At 44.7% G+C, this 20,946-nt stretch overlaps 1 protein-coding gene across 6 annotated transcripts in view; it reads left to right on the top strand.

Moving 5' to 3' along the window:
* Nucleotides 1–349: 349 nt before the first annotated feature.
* The window catches only part of LOC142563934 (uncharacterized), a 29,137-nt gene continuing 8,540 nt past the window's right edge, over nt 350–20,946 (top strand). For 2 of the 6 annotated variants that reach the window (XM_075674663.1, XM_075674666.1), the window contains exons 1-5: nt 5,265–5,372; nt 9,826–10,039; nt 13,959–14,048; nt 16,341–16,406; nt 19,288–19,413. In XM_075674663.1, the coding sequence (XP_075530778.1) occupies nt 5,341–5,372; nt 9,826–10,039; nt 13,959–14,048; nt 16,341–16,406; nt 19,288–19,413 (528 nt within the window). In that variant the 5' untranslated portion in view covers nt 5,265–5,340. Of the gene's footprint in view, nt 2,674–5,264; nt 5,373–9,825; nt 10,040–13,958; nt 14,049–16,340; nt 16,407–19,287; nt 19,414–20,946 lie in introns of those variants that run through there. The other 4 variants (XM_075674665.1, XM_075674664.1, XM_075674668.1 and 1 more) reach the window with 4 other exon arrangements.

Consider the following 20,946-nt stretch of genomic DNA (forward strand, 5'->3'; position numbering starts at 1 on the left):
CAAATTTTGATATATAAATTTACTGCTTAAGTGAAATCGTTACAATGCCGAAAAAGATTTTGCAATAACTCCCACTCACCAATTTCTGGTATACATCAAAGTGGTGCTTATTAAATAAACTTTGCCCGCTTTATGTATCTCCATATATAAAGTTTATAGATTTGTTATAGCACTACTTATACTAAGTTATAGACCGCCGAACTTTCTACACAAGGTTCTTTCTTTCGAATTTAGAATTTTCCCTAATTTCTGTAAAAGAAATGACGGCCACAAGAAAACAACGAATTTTGCATTCTTGAGTCATTACTCCAAGTTTCCTATTAAATTGAACAAGTATGATAAAATTTCGCGCATTGGCAGATGAAAAAAATGACTTCTCTGTTTTAGTGTTATTAAATGAGATCGCCGGACCCAGAGCTCCAAGTTAAGGCATCAAGAGTGGTGTGTGCAGTTTGCATCAGAATATTTGTCCGGCAGGCGTCAGACAAGCGCCAGATGGCGGTAGTGCCTTATTATAGCCTGTTTCCTTCTGATAGTCCTGGTAAATATTTTAATGAACAATGGTGGCAGCAAGTCATACCCGCTAAAGCCTTTGTTCGCTTGTGTAGGCGCGATAATAAAGAGTCTTATCTAAAGCAATAGAATAGGCGGCCATGCTGCGCTCGCATTAGTGTCAAATCCTGTGAATTAGTTTTTGATGTTCGTGAATGACTAATTAGTGATTAAAACTGTTAATACAAAGGCATTATGTTGCGAGGACCTTTCACAGTAATAATATGTAAGGAGAGAGTGTTGGAGAAGCAAGAGGGAAAGGTTACGAAAGACTGAGAGGTCCGACAGAATAACCCCTCTGTGGGCTACCCTTCCCAGAAGGAAAGGGTCGAGAACTAGGAAGGAAGGAAACAAAAGTGTGAAAAGCATACGCCTGTGAACACGTGGTGAGGGGCCTTGCAACAATGACAGAGTCTCACGCAGATCTGTTCCTTCAAAGAACGCGTGGGTAGACGTGTGTGGGTACAGGGCCCAAGGGTTCTCCTTTCTGCAAGGAGACGGCTGTCCAGTTTGTCGAGCGTGGGGCGGAGCTACGTTCTTTGTGCATTGAAACGAGGACACACTGAGAGAAGGCTCGCAACTACCCTTTTTCCTTCCACTAACTTCAGGTTAAGGACTGTCGGCCATTCCAACGAGAGTAAAGTGGGCAAATGCTATACTCCTAGCCATAGATGGCAAGCCAGTATGGAAATCACCACCACCACCACCACCACCACCACCACCACCATCATCATCATCATCATCCCGAAGCCGCGATAATCTCGATTAAGTTGGCGTTGGCATAATAGAAGTAGGCTATAGATGCAATTGGTTAAAAATGTAGAATGGTCAAGAAAGTAGGCATACAAAAGGAATTGTTCTCTTCATCACGTATGCTTATTCCAATTAGGATATTTGCGTATCATTTGTTTTGTCACAGATTGATTCGATATAAAACAAGGTCATCAGCCTGGATACCTATGAGGCCAGTAAATGCGATAGTCCCACCCTGTGTGTGAGCTACTTGGCAAGAAAACAGCAGCATCCAGCCAATCAGCAGCCACGGTCAGGAAAGTTCGGGAGGGCTAACAAAGAAAGCTTGAAAGGGTAACGATAGTCACAGGCCTAAGCAGGCTGATGGGTGACCATGGTAAAGACGATGCTGCTCTGCCCTCATTTTTACTCTTTTGCGCATGAGAAACCGACTTAGTCCTAGAGAAAGGAGGCAGGAAAGTGAGGATGAAAATCTTCGGCATTACAGGCTGGGTTCAGGAGACGAACCTCTCCTCTTCGCCCAATTTTTGGAGGAAAAATCTACAATTGCATATTTCTTAGCATTGCGCTATAAGCACCACTGAGTCCAAGTAAAGCAGGATAGCAGCGAGGGCTACTGAATATCATGGGCCACGGTAGGGCAGCTGCGCACGCACTCTCAACGCCACGAAAGAGGTCTGTTAACGCGACAGCGTTACGGTCCCAGTGTCACAGAAAATCTGGTGTCGGCATCCCGCGTCCAGCATCAACAGTTGTTTCGGCAAACATAATTTCGAACCACGGGTAGCCAACTACGCAGGACCTCCATGCAGCGCAAGGTATGTAACAATATAATTGAATTTCTCAGTGTAAGATATGGCAGAAAAATCGTAAACTGCGAATTACACACAACCTAGAGACATGATAGCGTCGGGCTGAAATATAAATATACGAGAAAACATAATTCTGTTAATCGGAAACTCAAAACACAAACCGACTTCACAAATTTCAAAGGCCATAAAGCGGCGCACCCGGTTCCTTGCAACAGCTCCAGTATACGCCGTATCGTAGGATGCCTGAATCGTCTCTTCCTCGTCGCCGCTCCGTGAAGGTTGAGGACATTCCTTGAAGAGGTACTCGCCGCCTCGACCGACTTTTCTTGACGACCGGCGTCATTTCGACCTCAATTCGCAAGGCGACAAGTGCGAGGAAGAAGCTGCGGCTGCTTGGTCTCTCCCTTTTTCAGTGAAATGACTGGCTGATGGGTGTCTATGTGCATGAACAATTACAAAAATGGTTGGAAACTTTACCGTTTTCCGACAGAGCCCAAAAGAAAGCTGCAGTGGATCATGAAGATTAGGCGGGACCTCGCCGACATGCTGTCAAAAGGTAAACAAGAGTGCGGAGATGTTGAAGTCGATGTCAATTATGATATGAAATTTTAAAGCGCAGCTTTCTTTACGTCTTCCTTTAACTTGCAAGCATCGTGGCATTCACTCAGTCATCTGAACACCGGAAACACCCCTGTGCATGATCTCGTGATTCTCCTGAATAAAGAGTACTCAGAAGTCTGTTTGTGTCCGTACAACGTGTACATTCCAGCGCTCTTGATGTAAGGATGAAACGCCAATACTTCAGGGTTGTTCTGTTGCCGATGGCCTCAGCCACAGTCACCGTTACCAAGTTAACGCTCGGTGCAAGACGCACTCAGCCGCTATCAGCCCCTATCAGCCTCAGCCACTATCACCACAACGGTAATAGTGGTCTTTCTGCAGGCGTGAAGCTCGAGGGAAGCATTGCACGAGGCGAAGCAATAATATCGCTTAATGCCTAGTGTGCCCTAGAAACAGGAAGTGAGGCGAGGTGCATGGTGTGGTGTAATCCGGGCGAAATGCCTGGTGCACATTTCTAAGGCATCGACGCCGATATATGTTGTGATTAGGTGATCACGCGATGACCATAATCGCTGCTGAAGATGCACATCTCAGAAGGCCAAGGCATATTCTCAGTTCTTGAAGTTGGACTGACTGGAGGACGCGTACGTTTGTTCTTCGGGTCCTGCCTAGCACGTGAAGGCAACCAAGGAGCACTTCTCAGATGATAGCTCTAGTGCCCGCTCTTCAAGATAGTTTGACGTCAGTGTAGCCGCTTTCTGAAGCCTGGCATGTACGTGTAGACGCGTCACACCTGATGCCCAGACGCAGATGCGCATGCACTCTGACCGTCATGAAGTTCATCTATTAGACTGATTTCTCTTTCATGTAAAATCGCAAAGTAAATGACGCGCGATTTTAGTAAGTTCGTTCTCTGGAGCAGTTTCGGCGATTTTCGTTCGCAAACTCAGAAAAATGGAAGAAACAATCTAATAAATAAAGACAAAGATTATAAAATTTTGAACAGCGTAAAATTTTTTAGCTGGAATATTGGTTGATATTAGAAAAGAAGGCAGAAAAATTCCTGGTTAGAGTCGCTGCTCCTGACAAGTCAATGCCAGTTCCTCACATGAGCGATTAAGCCACGTATTCTAGACCATACCTGCCCTGAACTTTTCGCCAAAACACAATGATGATGATGATAATGATTTGTTATGATTCTTTTAGAAGCTGGACAGCGACCAAAAGTAACCTAGCCTGCATGAGTTAATCAAGTAATCTATAGGCATTAAACAGTCTAGCATTTTATCTGTATTCTTAATCTTTTCTCTCTTTCTTAAAACCTATATATCTGCCTTGTATATAGTTATCTATGCCTGTAACGGGTCCGCTCCTGTCAATTTCGTCACTGTTGCTTTGTACCAATACTCCGAATGTCTCTTATGTATATTGACTGCGGAAAGGCCAAGCCTTCCATCCGCTTTAAATTCCAGTGCATCTGGAAGGTGTACGTTTCCTAACGCTCTCGCTGGGTGAATACCTTCGCATTTCATTAAGGTGTGCTAAGTTATTTCTGGATTTTTGCTGCTGCACGCACAGTCTCATTCAATGGGAAATATTTGCTCCGGTATGTTCTAAGCCAACCAGGCCGAGCCTCAAATAGCAAGGCACTGCATCTTGTGTTATGGTACAAATTTTTCTTGATAATTTCTTGCTCCCCGTTATTTTTGATCTCCATGGTCTGTTTTGTTTCCATCTTTTGCTTGGAATTTACCGTCTGTTTCTCTGACTTTCTTTGTATTGACTCCTGGTTGTCTAGACATATTATCAAATACCCTGTACCTGGTCGCCTACTTTCTTGACTTCTTTCTCTTTTTTCTGCCGACGCTTTTGGGATAAATATATCCGAGCGCTTAAGCCGCCCATTTCATCGACGTTTCTGAGCGTTTCTTCAAAACTAATTTTGCTCTGCGTTTCTCTGATTTTAACAGAGGCTAACCCACTTAATCCTGCAATGCCTCATTTGTAATATTACCCTGGTGCCCCAAGGCCAAGCGACCTATGGTTAAATTGCAACACCGACATGATGTCTGATTTTATGCACAGACTGGCCATCTGTAAACGTTAGCGCTGTCACCATTACTTTCTTTTCCCGTATCATCGCACCGTCTCATACTTATTGCAGCCCCAATTGTGCTCTGTATGCAATTAGTTCTGCATTCAGCTTCCCCTTTATTCTTGATTATCCTTGTGAATATTTTTGCGTATCTTTCGGTTGTTTATGTATAGAGAAAAAAAGTTATATTACTTGAATAGGGGTATGGCTTCCTGTTGCATCAAAACCACGTCAATACAGATTGGGTTGTGGCGCGCTCTGCTAGTAGAGGACGCCGTCACTGAGCCGGTACTGCCCCTCCGAGATAGGCAGCTTGTTGGAGGTTTGCTTCACGCCGCACGATATCTCCAGTTCATGCAAGAAGTGTATTTGACCCCCTCTGTGAGTCGTAACATATCCCGCGAAGGGGCGAGACGTCGGCTCCAGAAAAAAGAAAGAAGGAAAGAGCGATAACAGGAAAAAAAAAACACAACGCTGCTATCGGCGTTATGCACACGGCACCGGGTCGGAGTTTCCTTCTAACACGATAGTGAGTTTACGTATACGTCTGCTTCGGGCTGTTTCAGGATGGCGATGGAGCTCGTTGAAAGAGACGGCGGGTTCGTTTATTCATTGCTTCTTATGTAGTTTTTACTTGTCAGTAAACCTATAGCTGAGTTCGGTCATATCGACAGCAAGGTGCTTTCTTTGGCGCCTATATAGACGGTTGTTGATAATCACTGACTAAGCTAATGAATTGCCTTGCCTTATGCTTTCTTAAAATATGTCGTTGTGCAGGGTAGACATAGGCATTGTTTATTCTATTTTTGTTCAGGATTCACTCACTGTGCGATTCACTTGTTAACGTGGAAGAATTTTACATGGCAGCAATGTTTGTTTCAGCAGTAGTTTCAATAAATACTTCCGAAAGTTTGTGATGAAAATTAATATTTGTTACAATTGAATGACAACTCTAATATTGTGTTTTCCTACTGTATACCAGGGAGTAGGCCTAATTCTCGTCACTGCTCTGAAGAGGAAGCTTCAGTTTGGCACGCACTCCGATTCTGCCTATTCAAATACATGCAAAATGCAGAAACGCTTTCTTGAAATACCCAATTGGTCAACTTTAAAGAAAGTTTGTTGCATTTGAGAGTTAATGTTAAATCCTAGTGAGTATCGGATGCGTAATTTCGATTTAATGTCTTGATATGTTAAAGGGAATTTTCAAATATTGGTACGCTTAAACAATGAAGGCACAATATCTACAAATACGCAGCTCTTAACCAAGAACATATATTGCAGGTGTGAAAACAGTCCGAGTTAGAAAATAAAAAGTGGACAGACTTGATATATAATGTACAGCTTGCGGAATTTGTTACGTTGCTTGCAAGAGTTTTGCAAAATTCCTACTCATATACTAGTGGTCTATTTTACAGCTATGTGTAATACTATATTACATCAATTTTGCCCGCTTTAAATGAACCAACCGATGAAATTTACATTTACAGAATTGGGATATCATTGTGAATTGCAAAGCTACATAGTTGGAAACTAAACAGTTTCGTGTTCCAAAAATTAGCGATATTCAAAAATTTTTATCAAAAAGAAACGATGACTTTTATCGAAAAGTCTCTACGAAAAGACACCGGAGTTTAGCTTTTGCTTTTAAATGCAACAAACCTCATTGAATTTACTGAACTGGTTGCCGACGAAAAACGATTTATTCTTTCCTTGTACCTTGATAGGAGCACAAAATTAAATATTTCTGTAAAGCACGAGATTTCTGCTACTATATGAATATAACTTCCTTACCGCTCTGCTACTATTTCGCATTTGCGACGTGTGCCCTACAGAGAATGCTTACGAAGCCATTTATTCAAACATTATTCATTAGTCCCAACCGTGCCAGCCGCGGTAGCTTTATGGCTATGGCGCAGTACTGCTGAGTTTCAGTCGCGGTTTTGATCGCGGCTGCGGCGGAACATTTTGATGAGAGCTCGATGTAAAGACACTCGCGCGAAGACATTTGTACATTGATTTAGGTACATGTGAAAGAACGACAGGTGGTCAAGATTAACCTGGAGCCCCCCACTACGGCATACCACATAATCATATCGTGGTTTTAGCAAGTAAAATCTCATACTTTTTTTTTAAGCGAAGCTTTCTTTACCTCCTTCTTCGACTTTCCCACTGCTGCTGCGGCTGCTGCTGCTGCTTTTGCAACTGCTGAATGCTGTCTTACCGAGAATACAACAACACTGGGTGCACGGGGTGTGTGCCACTGAATATCCCTGAGAGTAAGTGAAAACTTTATTGAGCTCTAGTGATTGTGTTCTTCTGCGGCTGGGGCGGACCCTTCAGGGGAGTCTTCCTTCTTGTGTCTTCCCCGGAGGTCTTAACCCGCTGCTTCGTCCGTCCTCTATCGCAATGGTCGGCTGCCCTCAGCCCAGGGCTCCGCTGCCTTCTGCTCTCCGTCGTGCACGCCGCACTAGACCTAGCTGGTCTTCGCAGCGGTCGCTGGAGAGCAGTTCCTCCCGTTGTTCCGCATTTGGGTGTGATATGATCGAGACTACGTCAGTTTGTTTACATGCCCATGTTATGTGGTATAATGTGGGTTTCTCATTGCACCATGCACATTTGTCCTTATATAATGGGGGAAGGGTTACTTAGCAGGTTAAGGTTAAGGTACGATCCTGTTTCTACTTGTCTCCATGCGAGAGCTTGTTCCTTGCTAGGGGACTTATGCTGGGGGGGGGGGGGTACGGCTTCCTGCTGCCTCTGTAACTGTCTAAAATGGCCGAGTACTCTTGGGGTACAGGCGCGGGCTCCTCGAGGCTGTCGACGTTGGACGCTCGGTAATTAGTGTACTCTAGAGCCATCTTGTCCACGTCTTGGTTCCCTGGCACCCCCGTGTGTCCCGGTAGCATTTTTACAATTGCTATGAAGTATAGTGGGGCGGGGCATTTCTTGAGGCGCTCGACGTTTCTGCGCAGGCGCAGGTAAGAGCGGGTGCGAGAGAGAAAATCGGGGGTTTTGCTCCTCGAATATCTGACTCTCTCTACGCTCTACGGAGGAAAAGTTTTTTGCGCGTGTTCTGTGCGTTTGTCCTATAGGCGTGCCGGCATTACGTAGTGAGGTCGGGTTTGTTTACGCTCGGAGACTGGCTGCTGGCGCGGTGAAACAGACCAAGCAGCGGGCACTGATTTGGTCATCGATGTGTCTAAATTTAGGTACTCTGGACAGACTTTGTTGCGCATGCGGAGTTGGTGTGGAGTCAGTCATGCTGGATTATAACTTTTTCGCGGCTTACGACACTCTACCTTCAAAACAAACATCGCTGATTTTCTCGGGGGAGCAATAGGGGCCTTAGTAGAGGCCCAGCCTGCCCTCCTGGAGAAGTATCTTCGATCTTGGCAGGCTTTTCGTATGCTGGTGTCTGCGACATTGCAGGAGCATTTTTGAGTGGTCGCCTTTGAGTGAAATAAACGCTTAGTGCCTTTGCAACCACGGTGGAGAACGATTGTCTGATGTCACGGCGTGAGGATTATTGGCTTCGCGCCTCATGCATGTTAGGTTAGGTTAGATTAAGCTTAGTTTAGGTTTAGGTTAGGTTACGTTAGGTGAGCGTAAAAGGCGTTACGGTGGCGCATCGTATTCTCACAGCGGTTACGCCATGTGGATTATTATATTTGCGTGTCGGCCACGTCAAGTTAGGTTAGGTTAACGTTAGCTCAGGCTGCGTTAGATTAGATTAGGTTGACGTTAGGTCAGGCTAGGTTGGTGTAGAAGGCGTTAGGGTGGCACGGAGTATGCTCACAGTGGTTACGTCGTGAGCATTATTGTCTTTCTGTTCTGGCCTCGTTACGTTGAATTAATGTTAGGTTAGGTTAGCGTCAAACGCGTCAGTGGGACGCGGCGTTTTCTCCTATCGGTTGCAGGGGCGTCGAGCGTCACCGGCGGCCTTTCAGCCACTCGCGTTCAACCACTGTTGCAAAGGCGCTCTGCCTTCTACATTTTCAATATATGTGGACCGCCCTCTTCCACGGTCCCTTTACTGCTCTCACGGAAACCTCTGCGATGTTATCGCCTGTTTCACCGCACCGGCAGCCAGCGTCAAAGCGTAAACAATCTCGACCTCACTCACATGTTAGGCATATGGTTAGGCATATGAAGGTTTTAGACTGATGCCCCAAAAATAGTATGTGCCACTAGGAATCCCATAAATAGAGAAGGCAGAACAAAATGCAAGAAGTGAAGTAGTCAGCGACAGAAGCAGCCGTGTGTGGAGATATAAGTTGACCGATCAAATGGGGACCACAGCAGTCATTCAACGAAGAGTGTTGAGAGGCATATAAGTTAATACGCATACGGTTAATACTTTAATAGCCGTATGAGTTTCCTTTGTAGCAATCGCTACGAAGGGGTGGATGTCTGATTTTCCCTTTATTAATTACTTTTCTCCACCTTGCGGGATTCTGCAGAACTATTACGTCAAATTCGTGCAGGTGCTTCGTGCTGTCGAGAAATTCGACTTCGCCCCGCCATCTGCTAGCCGCATGGTTAGCTCAGATGGTAGAGCGGCTGCCCCGAAAAGGCGGTGGTCTCGGGTCCGAGTCCCGGACCAGGACGAATTTTTCTTCAGCTGTGAAGCTTTTCTTTCGAGGAACCCATATGGGCTTCCTTTGTAGCAATCGCTACGAACGGGTGGATGTCTGATTTTCTCTTTTACAATTACTTCTCTCCACCTTGCGTGTTTCCGCAGAACTATTACGTCAAGTTAATACGGTATGGAGGTGAAGAAAGCTTCGCTTAATGCTGATTCGCACGTGTATACACGGGATCCGACAAATCTTCTGTGAGAGCCATGCACTATAGAAATAATCAGGTAAATAGAAATGGAAGTACCACGCGACAGCTGCGGTTAAAAGGATGTTCCAGGTCCACTGCCTTGAGTAAGAAGTAAGTATGTAAGAAGCATGCATCAAGTATGTATCAAGTAAGAAGTATGTAACTTGCTCTTCATGTGTATCTAGGGTGCAGAGAAAACTGAGTTTGTGTTCTCATTTACAGGTGGTATCTGGGAGTTAAAATCAAGGACAATATTATCGTGTCATGTGGGATGCGTCAGTGCGACGCCATCGGTATACGACGTTGTGTGAATTGCAACTTTGTCCCTGAGAAGTTGCGGAAACTAGACTGCAGGCACGAGTTGTGCGAACATTGCTATGCAACCATCACGTCCTATACTTGTCAATTTGATTGCACTAGTACTCGTAAAGAAAAGGTATGTGAATGTTTCCCACCTTTCAAGGTGTAAAACGTGGTGTGTAGAATAGAGATAAGGTAATAAAAGAAAAATAACTTCTGACAAAACGCTTATTTTTTCAGATACTATTGTTGTTTATCAAATAATAATTTTAGAAGTTTGGTGGGAGAGATGGAATCAGCACCAAGAAGAAATTATTTCTACATATTTAAGTCGACAAAGGAAAAGATTGTACATAAGGCGACCAGAATAGCGACGGCATTCCATGTTCTGAATCGCTGTTTATACGCTGTCAAATCTTTTGAGAACTTTTTTCATGTTCACGCTAACATGGTTTAGTGCTTTCTTCAAATGTACGATTGATGAGGTAGAAGCTAAGGATTACAAAACGAGGGATGAAATGAAACATGATACGCGCAACCTTAAGGGACAGGTAGACTGCCATGCAGATTGGAGAACCCACACCTGTATATAGCTTATTTCTTAGTTGAGAATAAGAAGAACCCTTTGCCTGAAGTGATGTCCCTGTTCCCTGTTATATATTTAATCTGAAACGCCTAATTGCTTCAATGACACAACCACTGGCCAGATTCCAAGAAAATGTGTTGCAATTGAGAGAATAGATTAAATTCTAGCTGCTCCTGGAAGCAGAATTTTGATTTAGAGTACTTTACCATTGAAAAAGGAGTTTTGTACGACTACTTTAAAACAAATGAACAATTAAGTTTAACGATTCGTAGCTCTGCAATGCAAGAAAAGCAAAAAGACAAACTGCGCAGATCGAACGCACACGTTACAATCTGTGTAAACCAAAGCGCTCATGAAACGGTTAATAAAATGCTGTATATTTGGCGATTTCGTCCCTTGGTCTTTCGGAGCAAGGGAAACTGGCGCGCATATGCGCTCTCGCTCACTCGTGCGAACCTTATATTGGAATACATTTCTCATACAATCTCCCCTTTTTTATTTTAAATGCACCGGCCACGTTTTGTGGAACCGCCAGTTGTAGGCATGGGTCATTGTGCAGAAACGATCATCATCATCAACAGGCTGACGCGCTTCGTGCTCAATCGCCCATTGTAGATACGTGCATAGTAGGGAAATAATCTGAATAATCAACACGCCGACACCAATCTTAGCCGATATTCTGTTCTGGGTATGCGACATATTATGGAAACTATTATAATCATCAGCTGGCGGCGATCATCTCGAAGGGGTAGTTGGTGGCACGATATGTACCGCCCGCTTCTTCATCAGTCTCCTGTTGTGAGCAAGTGCCCATAGCATGGTAAGTATTAATCATGATCAAAATGTGGCGGAAATCTGAAAGAGCTAGTTGGTGTTGGCACGAGAAAAGTACGCGTGCGTGTGTGGCCCAATGGTCAGAGCATGTCTGCAGCGGTGTGTGCCAAGGCTCGAGTTGGCCACCGGACGCGCTTTTGTATTAAAGTGGCTTTGAATCTACTCGGCAAAAAGCCGATCAGCGACCGACCGACAGAGCGCCGACTGATCGAGACCGAGCCACAGGATGGTTGATAATGAAAGCCTGGTCGTTGAAAAAAATCACAGTTACGTAACTGCCATTTGTTGCGCCAAAGGAAACGGACAAACTTGATATATTGCTTTGCATCTTATGTACGGAAAATGGTAGCGTAAGATGGCAGCAGTTAGCGGTTTACTTCAGAGCGGTGTACAATCTATCAACTTCGTACGCTTCAAATGTCCTCATAGGTGCTGTTTACAGAATTTTGGGTCCTTATTTAATAATGACATATAGAATCGAAATGGGGGTACTTAGAGTTTATTCTTTGATGCATTGGCATTCTTAGGCTGCTTCACGCACGTTCAGGGGGGATGTATAGCTATTTTTCCATCTATGTATGTCTCTGTGTTTGTATTTAACCGTTTCCCCGCCTATAACTGGGTCCCTGGGAGGTCAGTGATCGATCGGCTAGAGCATGGGGCTGCTTTGCGGGGGCAACAGGGTGCTAAACCAATCATTCGACCAACTTGGGCCATTGAGTATGTGTGGAAAATGAACCTCTATCTTGCCGATATGGGTCACTGTGGACGCGGTACTGGATTGGCAGCCCCCGCCGTGGTTGCTCAGTGGCTATGGTGTTGGGCTGCTGAGCACGAGGTCGCGGGATCGAATCCCGGCCACGACGGCCGCATTTCGATGGGGGCGAAATGCGAAAACACCCGTGTGCTTAGATTTAGGTGCACGTTAAAGAACCCCAGGTGGTCCAAATTTCCGGAGTCCTCCACTACGGCGTGCCTCATAATCAGAAAGTGGTTTTGGCACGTCAAACCCCAAATATTATTATTATTGGATTGGCAGCGCTGTTCGAAAAAACTCTATGGCGCCTACTTGGAGAACTGGGCACGTGGCACTCTGTTTGTGCTGGTCTCGAATGAACACCTTCGATGCCAACTTGGGTTATTGGGTATGTGCCAGTATAGGTGTGTGCCGCTCTTCAATGGGCCTAATTGACCAAGCGCGAGGCACACCCTTCGGCAGTCTCCTTTGCCCGCCGAGTCGATCCCCACAGCCTGAACGTTGGAACGTAGGTGGCATTGTCGCTGTTCGGGAGTTTCGTCTCGTACACTCTACATCAACGCCGAGAAAGCGCTCCTTCTGTGCAGGAGTTTCATTTGCACGTTCACCAATTTAACGCGGTCTGTCTGCTTAGCGCTTCTTTCCTCATTCAGCTACAATGTCAGTGCTACACGAAAGAGCAGCCTCTCTTAAGGCGACGCCGTTCCTACGGGAGCACCGGAGGCAACTAACGTAACATTAGTTAATGAATAGTAATGTCAGGCATTGCTGCCAAAAGTGGTGGCGTTCCCTCAACTAGATGCGTTTTGGAAGAGTTATTTATTCTCCGTTTCTGGGCAGAACACCACACGTACAGTAACATTCTCACTTGATCTTACAAACGGCGCATACACTTGAGCAATCCAGCAAACGCAGTTTACAACAACCACGCTTTTACGACTCTTACATGAGTGCGCAATGTCGTCAGCTGCAGTATAACGCGACGGGCTAATCAAGTATGTGATGTTGAAGGAAAATGCCGTGAGCCATCTGTTTGAGTACTTTATGAATGTCAGCATCAGCTGACGCACGTTCACATTGTCGTTTCAGCCATAGTTCCGCTTTGACCAACCAGACAGACTCGCAGCCTCGTCCATGGCCAGCCTCCAATGAACTGAGACGGTACTTGCACTGACACGCTGCAAAACTATCTGCAAAAGGAGAACAACGCCAGCAGCTTCCCCCCACCAGTCGCAACAGTCGCCGAGCGCGGCTTCTCGTTGGCTGCAGCAGTCGTTGCGTGCGCGCTGTGATTGGTCGTGTCATGCGAGGCGGTAGTGTGTCATTGGCTGCACGTGGTTACTCTCCTAACGCGTGACGTACCTACTACTCTCCCCCTCTCCACGACGCGGCGCTCCGGTTGGCTCTTCATGATCCCGCAGCGCACGGACGATAACACAACGGCTTGCCACCTGGTTGGAAGCCCTAGCACTGGCCCAATTAAAATGTGGTTGCTGCAGTCACTACAATTTAACCTCGATAATGACGGTTCAGCTGAAGACGAGCCTAGAGGTTTATTCCTTTTTATGTATTCAAGTAGGTTTTGCCAAGGTGAGGATGAAATCGGCTTTGATTAGTTCAAATAATGTGTAGACGAAATAACCTGGTCTTTGTTAAAACAACAAGGGGGTTTGTCAATTGAAGAGAAACACAGTAGAAGGCCAGAGAGCATCAGGTGGTGTGGTGAGGCTAGCGAAGTTGCAGCATCGGAATACTACGCAAGGTAAATATACCTGCAGGTCGGTAGAAAACGCCTTCTTCCTGCAGGGGACATAAAGTAGCCTGATGGTAACGATAGCAATGACCGTGGTGGTGATGGTGATTTTTCGGACCTTTCAGGTTTCGGAACCACGTCACAACACAGATTTGGATGGCGTTATCCTTACGTGTCCCAGATGCGCCGAGTTCAAAACCTACTCCTCGATGAAGGTATGAAAAATTTGCTTCACTCATATAACGTAGGATCACGTCGCCCGCGGAGTTGTCTCAAAGCTTAAATACTTGGTCCTTTATCGCTAAATAGTTTGTCCAAGAGCATGGTAGAGATTATTGCATTGGTTTAAAAAACGAGAGACGAGGGAGAGGAAGAATAACTAGCGCCCATTGGTTTTTTTTAAAACAGCCCTGAACACAAAACTCTCGTGGGATAGGCACGCATTCGATTGACGTTTACCTAATTGTAGGCGCCGCGCGCAAGCCGCAACTTTGGCACAACGCTGCTTGACAGGTAACAGATTCGTTTTCAGATCCAAGTCGCTTTTTCAGCGTCCTACTTTGTACAGGTTCGGGCAGTTCGAGAAACATCTAGAAAGCTTGTTCTGAGCAAGCGACCTCCTTATGGCGTTCTTCGTGGCCACAACAGGCCCGACATAGTATCAACCCAATTTCTTTTCGCCATGTGGTATTATTATTATTATTATTATTATTATTATTATTATTATTATTATTATTATTATTATTATTATTATTATTATTATTATTATTATTATTATTAACATATCGCAATGCTCTGCCTCTACATAATAACGCAGCTTTCAAATATTTCCGCGTGCACAGTTTATGTATTGAAAACTACTTGATGGATGACGTGTAAAATCGTGTGCAGAATCCTAGTTTCTAAGCAAGACGAAAAATTAGGGATTGTTGCCACGTTGTGGATGCACGTACTAGAGGACACAATAGATTTCGAGGTGCCGAAGAATAAAAGAGAAGGCCGGAGTATGAACCAGAAAATCGTTTAATCGGCTACACTAAGCTGTGGGAGTGAATAAACTAATGGAGTACAAATATTACAGAGAGAAGCAACGACGTGGTGAATGCGTGTACTAGTAGGGACGGCGCCCGGCAGTAAAAAAGGTATCCATACAGAACAGTCACCTTCTAGAAACAGAAAGGGGCCTTTACTGCAATGTGGGACTAAGAGCCGTAGGGAAGTATATGAGCAGCATCCACATTGGCAATGGCCTATAGTTCCGTCAGCGTAATGCGTCTGAGAATGATTGTTTTAGTCATTCAAATGGAGAGAGGGAGCACGAAAAAGTGTTCGACGTACTCTTCGCAGCAGTAGACATTGATCATTGCAGCAGGGGACATGTAGGTCTGAAGACATGTAGAAAGAAGACGAGTAGACAGGTATACATGAGAATTCGCAGCGGAAGACATGTAGGTCATTGCAATTAATTTAGTTTAAGCCTTCGGTGAAGGCAACTCCTAACCACAGACAATACCGGAAAGTTGCCCCGCGTCGAAAAAGTACCCACGAAAGTCGGGCATGCACCTAAGGGTCTAGACTATTCGTGTAGTCAGGGCCTCCTCTGTGTTTGGGTTAAGATTGAGGAAAGTGGGTCACGTGATTTGAGGGCACAGTTTCAAGTGTAGCACGGTGGCTAGGCTGTGGTCAGCGCAGACAGAGATGTGGGTGAGGCTTTGCCTATGAAATCTTGGTGCTGTCCATTGTAGTACCACCTTTTGGCCGAAGGGCCTGAGGAACTAGGAAATTTCTTAGAATTGCTTCGAGGAAAAAGTTGTGCTATGCTGTTGCATGGTTAGGAATGCAAAAAAGAACAAAAAAGAACTGTGAGCTCTACATTTACGTGCTCTTGCCGGACATTCTAGGTGCCTGTTGCGACGTCACATTATTCTTTCGCTCACGGACGTCCTGTGCACATTTCTTGAGGGCGGGAATGAGCACCTCTATAGCTGCTGAAACACAGTCATCCGCAGTTTAGCCAAGAACACGTGAGGATTTCTGAGCGATGGATACCAAAGTGGACAGCTCTAATTGAAGCGTCAGATAGCTTCAAGCAGCGTATACTCAGCTGTGTTCACGTTTTCCTGATGCCTGTTTCTGTCCGAGCCAAACGCAGGCCATTGATGACGGTGACAGTGATTTGGTTACACTTTTCTGACGGGAACTCAGGGACGGCCTCGATAACAATGCCCTTGCTGTTTGTTTTGAGTATTTTGTGTTTCTATTTATCAGAATGAAATAAACTCTCTCGGCTGCTTGTAAGCTTAGCATAACAAGGCGTAATGCTTAGTTAATTTAGCCACACATTTATATATTTTTTAACGCCTTCAACGTTCAACTGAGGCTGTACGAATAAAAAGATTATAACAACGACAACAACAACAGCTATAACAACGTCCATAACAACGAGATTATGGTGCCGATAAAGTCGACCATAGATTGTTCATTTACATGTGTGTTTGTGTATTCAGGCGCACCTCGTGGAAAAGCACAGTAATCCTCCGATGAAAATGCTATGGCCCCAACGCGAGAATTTGGTGAGTAGTCACATAGGCTGCTGCCTTCAAGTATTATTGTAAGACTAAGACAATGGACTTTACACAGTCGTGCCGAAACGTAATGAATGTAAACACTGGATAGGCAAGAAAAGTTGCATAATCGCAGGTTATATTTATCAGCTGTCGAATGCAACGGTCCCAGAAAACTGGAAGAATGCAAACATTATACTAATCCAGAAAAAGGGAGCTGTTAAAGAATTGAAATATTATTGACCCATTAGCTCACTCCCAGTATTATATAAAATATTTACCAAAATAATTTCCAATAGAATAATGGCAACACTGGACTTTAGTCAATGAAGGGAACAGGCAGGTTTCAAAAAGGGATACGCTACAATGGATCACATCCATGTCATCAATCAGGTAATTGAGAAATATGCAGAGTACAGTCAGCTGCTATATATGGCTTTCATAGATTACGAAAAGGTATTTCATTCAGTAGAGATACCAGTAGTCATAGAGGCATTACGTAATCAAGGAGTTCAGACCACTTACCTAAATATCCTGGAAACTATCTACAGAGATTGAACAGCTACCTAATACTACACAAGAAAATCAGGAAGATACCTATAAAGAAAAGGATCACACAGGGAGTCACAATCTCTCCACTTCTATTCACTGCGTGCTTGAAAAAGTATTCAAGCTGTTAAACTGGCAAGGCTTACAAGTAAGGATCGACGGCGAATATCTCAGCAACCTTCGATTTGCCGATGATATTGTTCTATTCGGCAACAATGCAGACAAGTCACAAGTGATTGAGGACCTTAACAGAGATAGTGTAAGAGTAGGGGTGAAGATTAATATACAGAAGACAAAAATAATGGTGAATAGTCGGGCCAGGAAACAAGAGTTCAAGATCGCGTACCAGTCAGTCTCTAGAGTCTGTGATGGAGTCCGTTGACCTTGATCAATTATTCACAAGGAACCCTGATCATGAGACGGAAATGAATAGAAGAATAAAAATGGGTTGGATCGCACACGGCAGACATTGTCAGCTCCTGACCGGAAGTTTAAGATTATCATTGAAAAGGAAGGTGTACAATCAGTGCGTTTTACCAGTGCTGACATATGGAGCAGAGACTTAGAGACTGTCAAAGAAGCTTGAGAACAAGCTAAGGACCGCGCAAAGAGCGATGGAACGAAGATTGCTAGGCATAACGTTAAGAGACAGAAAGAGAGCGGTTTGGATCAGAGAGCAAACGGATATAGACGATATTCTCATTGACATCAAGAGAAAAAATGGAGCTGGGCAGGTCATGTAATGTGCCGGTTAGGTAACCGTCGGACCATTAGGGTTAGAGAATGGGTACCAAGAGAAGGGAAACGCAGTCGAGCACGGCAAAAGACTAGGTGGTGTAATGAAATTGGCAAATTTGCCGGTGCTAGTTGGAATCGGTTGGCGCAGGACAGGGGTAATTTGAGATCCTGCAGTGGACATAAAACAGGCTGGTGGTGGTGATGATGATGACGAGATTTATTAGCAGTATTGTTTTGATTGCTCGCGACTACTTTTGCTAAACAGCATGGGGAGTATGAGGGCGATGGTAGTCGTGGTTTGCCTTCCTTTGGCTGGGATACAGAGGCCACCTATTAGTAGTATCGAGTCCCACATCAAGTCAAAGATATATAGAATGAACGGGTGTGAGACAGAGAAGCCAAATAATAGAGGATAGCCGATTTTATATCCAATTGACTGCCCTACAGTTGGGGATGGATAACCGACGTATACTGTTCGTGCAATTTCTGTGATTTCTCATATTTTTCCATCAAGAAAGGAAAGCATCCAACCCAGCTTAGCAATTATTTAGGACACGAGAAGGGTGAAGTTTGTGGCAAAATTGTTCAAACTGAAAAGCCACTCCGTGCAGCTGTTGTCGCTGACCTTGACGATGGAGCACTGTGCGATGTTCTGCGATATAAAAGACAATTTCTCTCATTTAGAAATGCATGCGGTGTAGAGGAAGAGGGGGCGGGTTGGCAAGCGAGCGGGATACTGTTCTACCAACAGACTATTGATCTTTAAAGAAGTGATAGCGAAATAATGCTGACATGAAAGTGAAAACATATTTGCTGATGAATGAATTCATCTGAGGAAATCAGAAGTCGCAAAATTAAGGCCGGCAAATGGAACAAGCACGAGTCGCCTTGTTAAAACGACAAATCGTTGAGAGTGGTCTGAGGCTTAATCCTCTAACGTACTCGCCCAGCGTTCAGCTAACCGATAATTTCTATAGCAAGCACCCGTCCTTCGCCTTTCGTGCCTATATTTGGGCTTTCTCTGAGCGGCAGGGATTGTTGGAACTGTATTGTTCCTTCGACGTATATTCTAGTGGTTTCAAATATTCAAAATGAGTCTGTCAAAACCACCTAGACCCCACCAAAGAAGCTTAATTGCAACATATCCCATCATTGTCTGGCTGCCTATCTTTCTTACAGCTATCGCATCGCCCCTTTAAACATCTTTTTGCTTTTTCTATCCCAACATAGCTCGCGCTTGCTACAGTTGAAGTACAATGCTCAAAAACTGAAACGTGAGCAACTTCGAATTTACCTCAATACGTTGTTTTCTTTTCTGCACTTACAACAGTGGCATAATTCAGACTCCAAGACGCGCACTTGGTAATACTGCACGCTCAAAAATTATTTATGGAGCGATATTACACGTCGCACTTCCATGTAATTGTGTGTAGTAGGAGTTTGCTGCTGTTAGCTTAGAACTCTGCACATGTGAGTCACAGCATGGGTTTGAACTTTCAGCACGAAAAACAGCAGGTGGCTTAACAATAACACGATTGATACATATGGCATAGATACATTTCTGTACGTTCGGTAATCATCTAAAATTTAATTTCACTTCTAGGATTGTGACGACAGCACGCCCTTGGCTTCAGTGGGCGAAGGTGGCGGTGATCGGCAAAACGGCACTGTTTCCGGATTCGAGACCTGTCCTTACTGTTTTAAACCATGGGAGAAACAAGAGATTCAAGTAAGGACAAATTTGTTTTCTGATTTAAAATTTTGATCTATTGCCAAGGAAGAGTTTACGTCTAAAACAACCCTTTAAGATTAAGTAATTCAAATACGTACCATCTGTGATAAATAATTGCTTCATGGGTAACTCGCATAAGGATTACATATTTCCCAAGGAGAAAAGCAGGGCAATACATTACGCTGGCGAAATAAAGTTAGAGAGGAATGCGTTAGAACTACATCGCACCTCTTCGAGCTTCTGGATCCACAATTTAAACAGCGATCACCACATTGCAAAATGGTTTTCAGGAGCTCGCTCGACACACATGGTGTGATTTCGAGAAGCGAAGTATAAGTGACAATGCTTCGGAGCAGATAAACGTCATTCGTAACACACACACACACACATGTATATATATATATATATATATATATATATATATATATATATATATATATATATATATATATATATATATATATATATAAAATATATGAGCAGGATGAAAGCGAAAAGCAGAAGGCAGGTAGGTTAACAAGAATAACGTCCGGTTGGCTACCCTACATCGGGGGAATGGGAAAGGGGAAAACAAAGATCACAGCGAGAGAGAGGAGGGAAGGAAAGAAGGAAATTGCGATGAGTTCGCTGACGCGTGCGGTCTTACAGAAATTGCATTGATACTCACAGATGATCGCACAAGCCCGTCGTCGTTAAGAAGCACAAAATCGCCTTCACCGCTTTGTGGGCCGATGGGCGGTGAGGGCGGTGTTCCAGCAGCACCTGCACAGAAAGCGGCCGATTGTCCACTTTTTGGAAAGCTTTTGCCAGTTCTTGTCTTTCTGGGGCATATTGTGGACAGTGGCACAGCAGGTGGTCGATGTTTTCTTCGGTACCGCAGACCTCGCATGCTGCACTGTCAGTCACTCCAATTAATGTAGAGTATGCCTTTGTGAAGGCAACTCCTAACCAAAGGCGACAGAGAAGCGTAGCTTCACGCCGAGGAAGTCCGAGTGGAGGTCGGAGTTACAGGGAGGGGTGTAGTCGATGCAGTCGTGTAAGTCGTAAGGTTTGCGAATTCCACTCGGTCAGTGAGAGACTTCGTACTAGGTGTCGAGACTGCCTTGCGGCGTCTGTCCTGGAAGGCGGAATTTGAACGCTGTGCTCTTCGTGATATGCTGTGCGAGCAGCGTTATTGGAGGAATCATTGCCACTGATTCCGCAATGGCCAGGTACCCAATGAAAAACGACCTCGCGACCTTTTTGTTGGACGTGATGGTAAAGTTTCACGATTTCGTAAGTCAATTGGTCATGACATCCGTGTCGGAGAACTGACTGCGTGCAGTGTAACGCAGGTCTTGAATCACAGAACACAGCCCATTTTCTAGATCTTTCAGAGTCAATGAATTCCAGTGCTCGACGCCGGCCCGTTAGTTCTGCCGCCGTTGAGGTTGTGACATGAGATGTCTTGCACCGCAGTGTCATTCCTCGCGTTGGTATAACCACCGCACCACCAAAACTGCACGACGTAGTCGATCCATCGGCATAGAT

This window comes from Dermacentor variabilis, chromosome 11, assembly GCF_050947875.1.
Source record: "Dermacentor variabilis isolate Ectoservices chromosome 11, ASM5094787v1, whole genome shotgun sequence".
In the NCBI taxonomy this organism is placed as follows: domain Eukaryota; kingdom Metazoa; phylum Arthropoda; class Arachnida; order Ixodida; family Ixodidae; genus Dermacentor; species Dermacentor variabilis.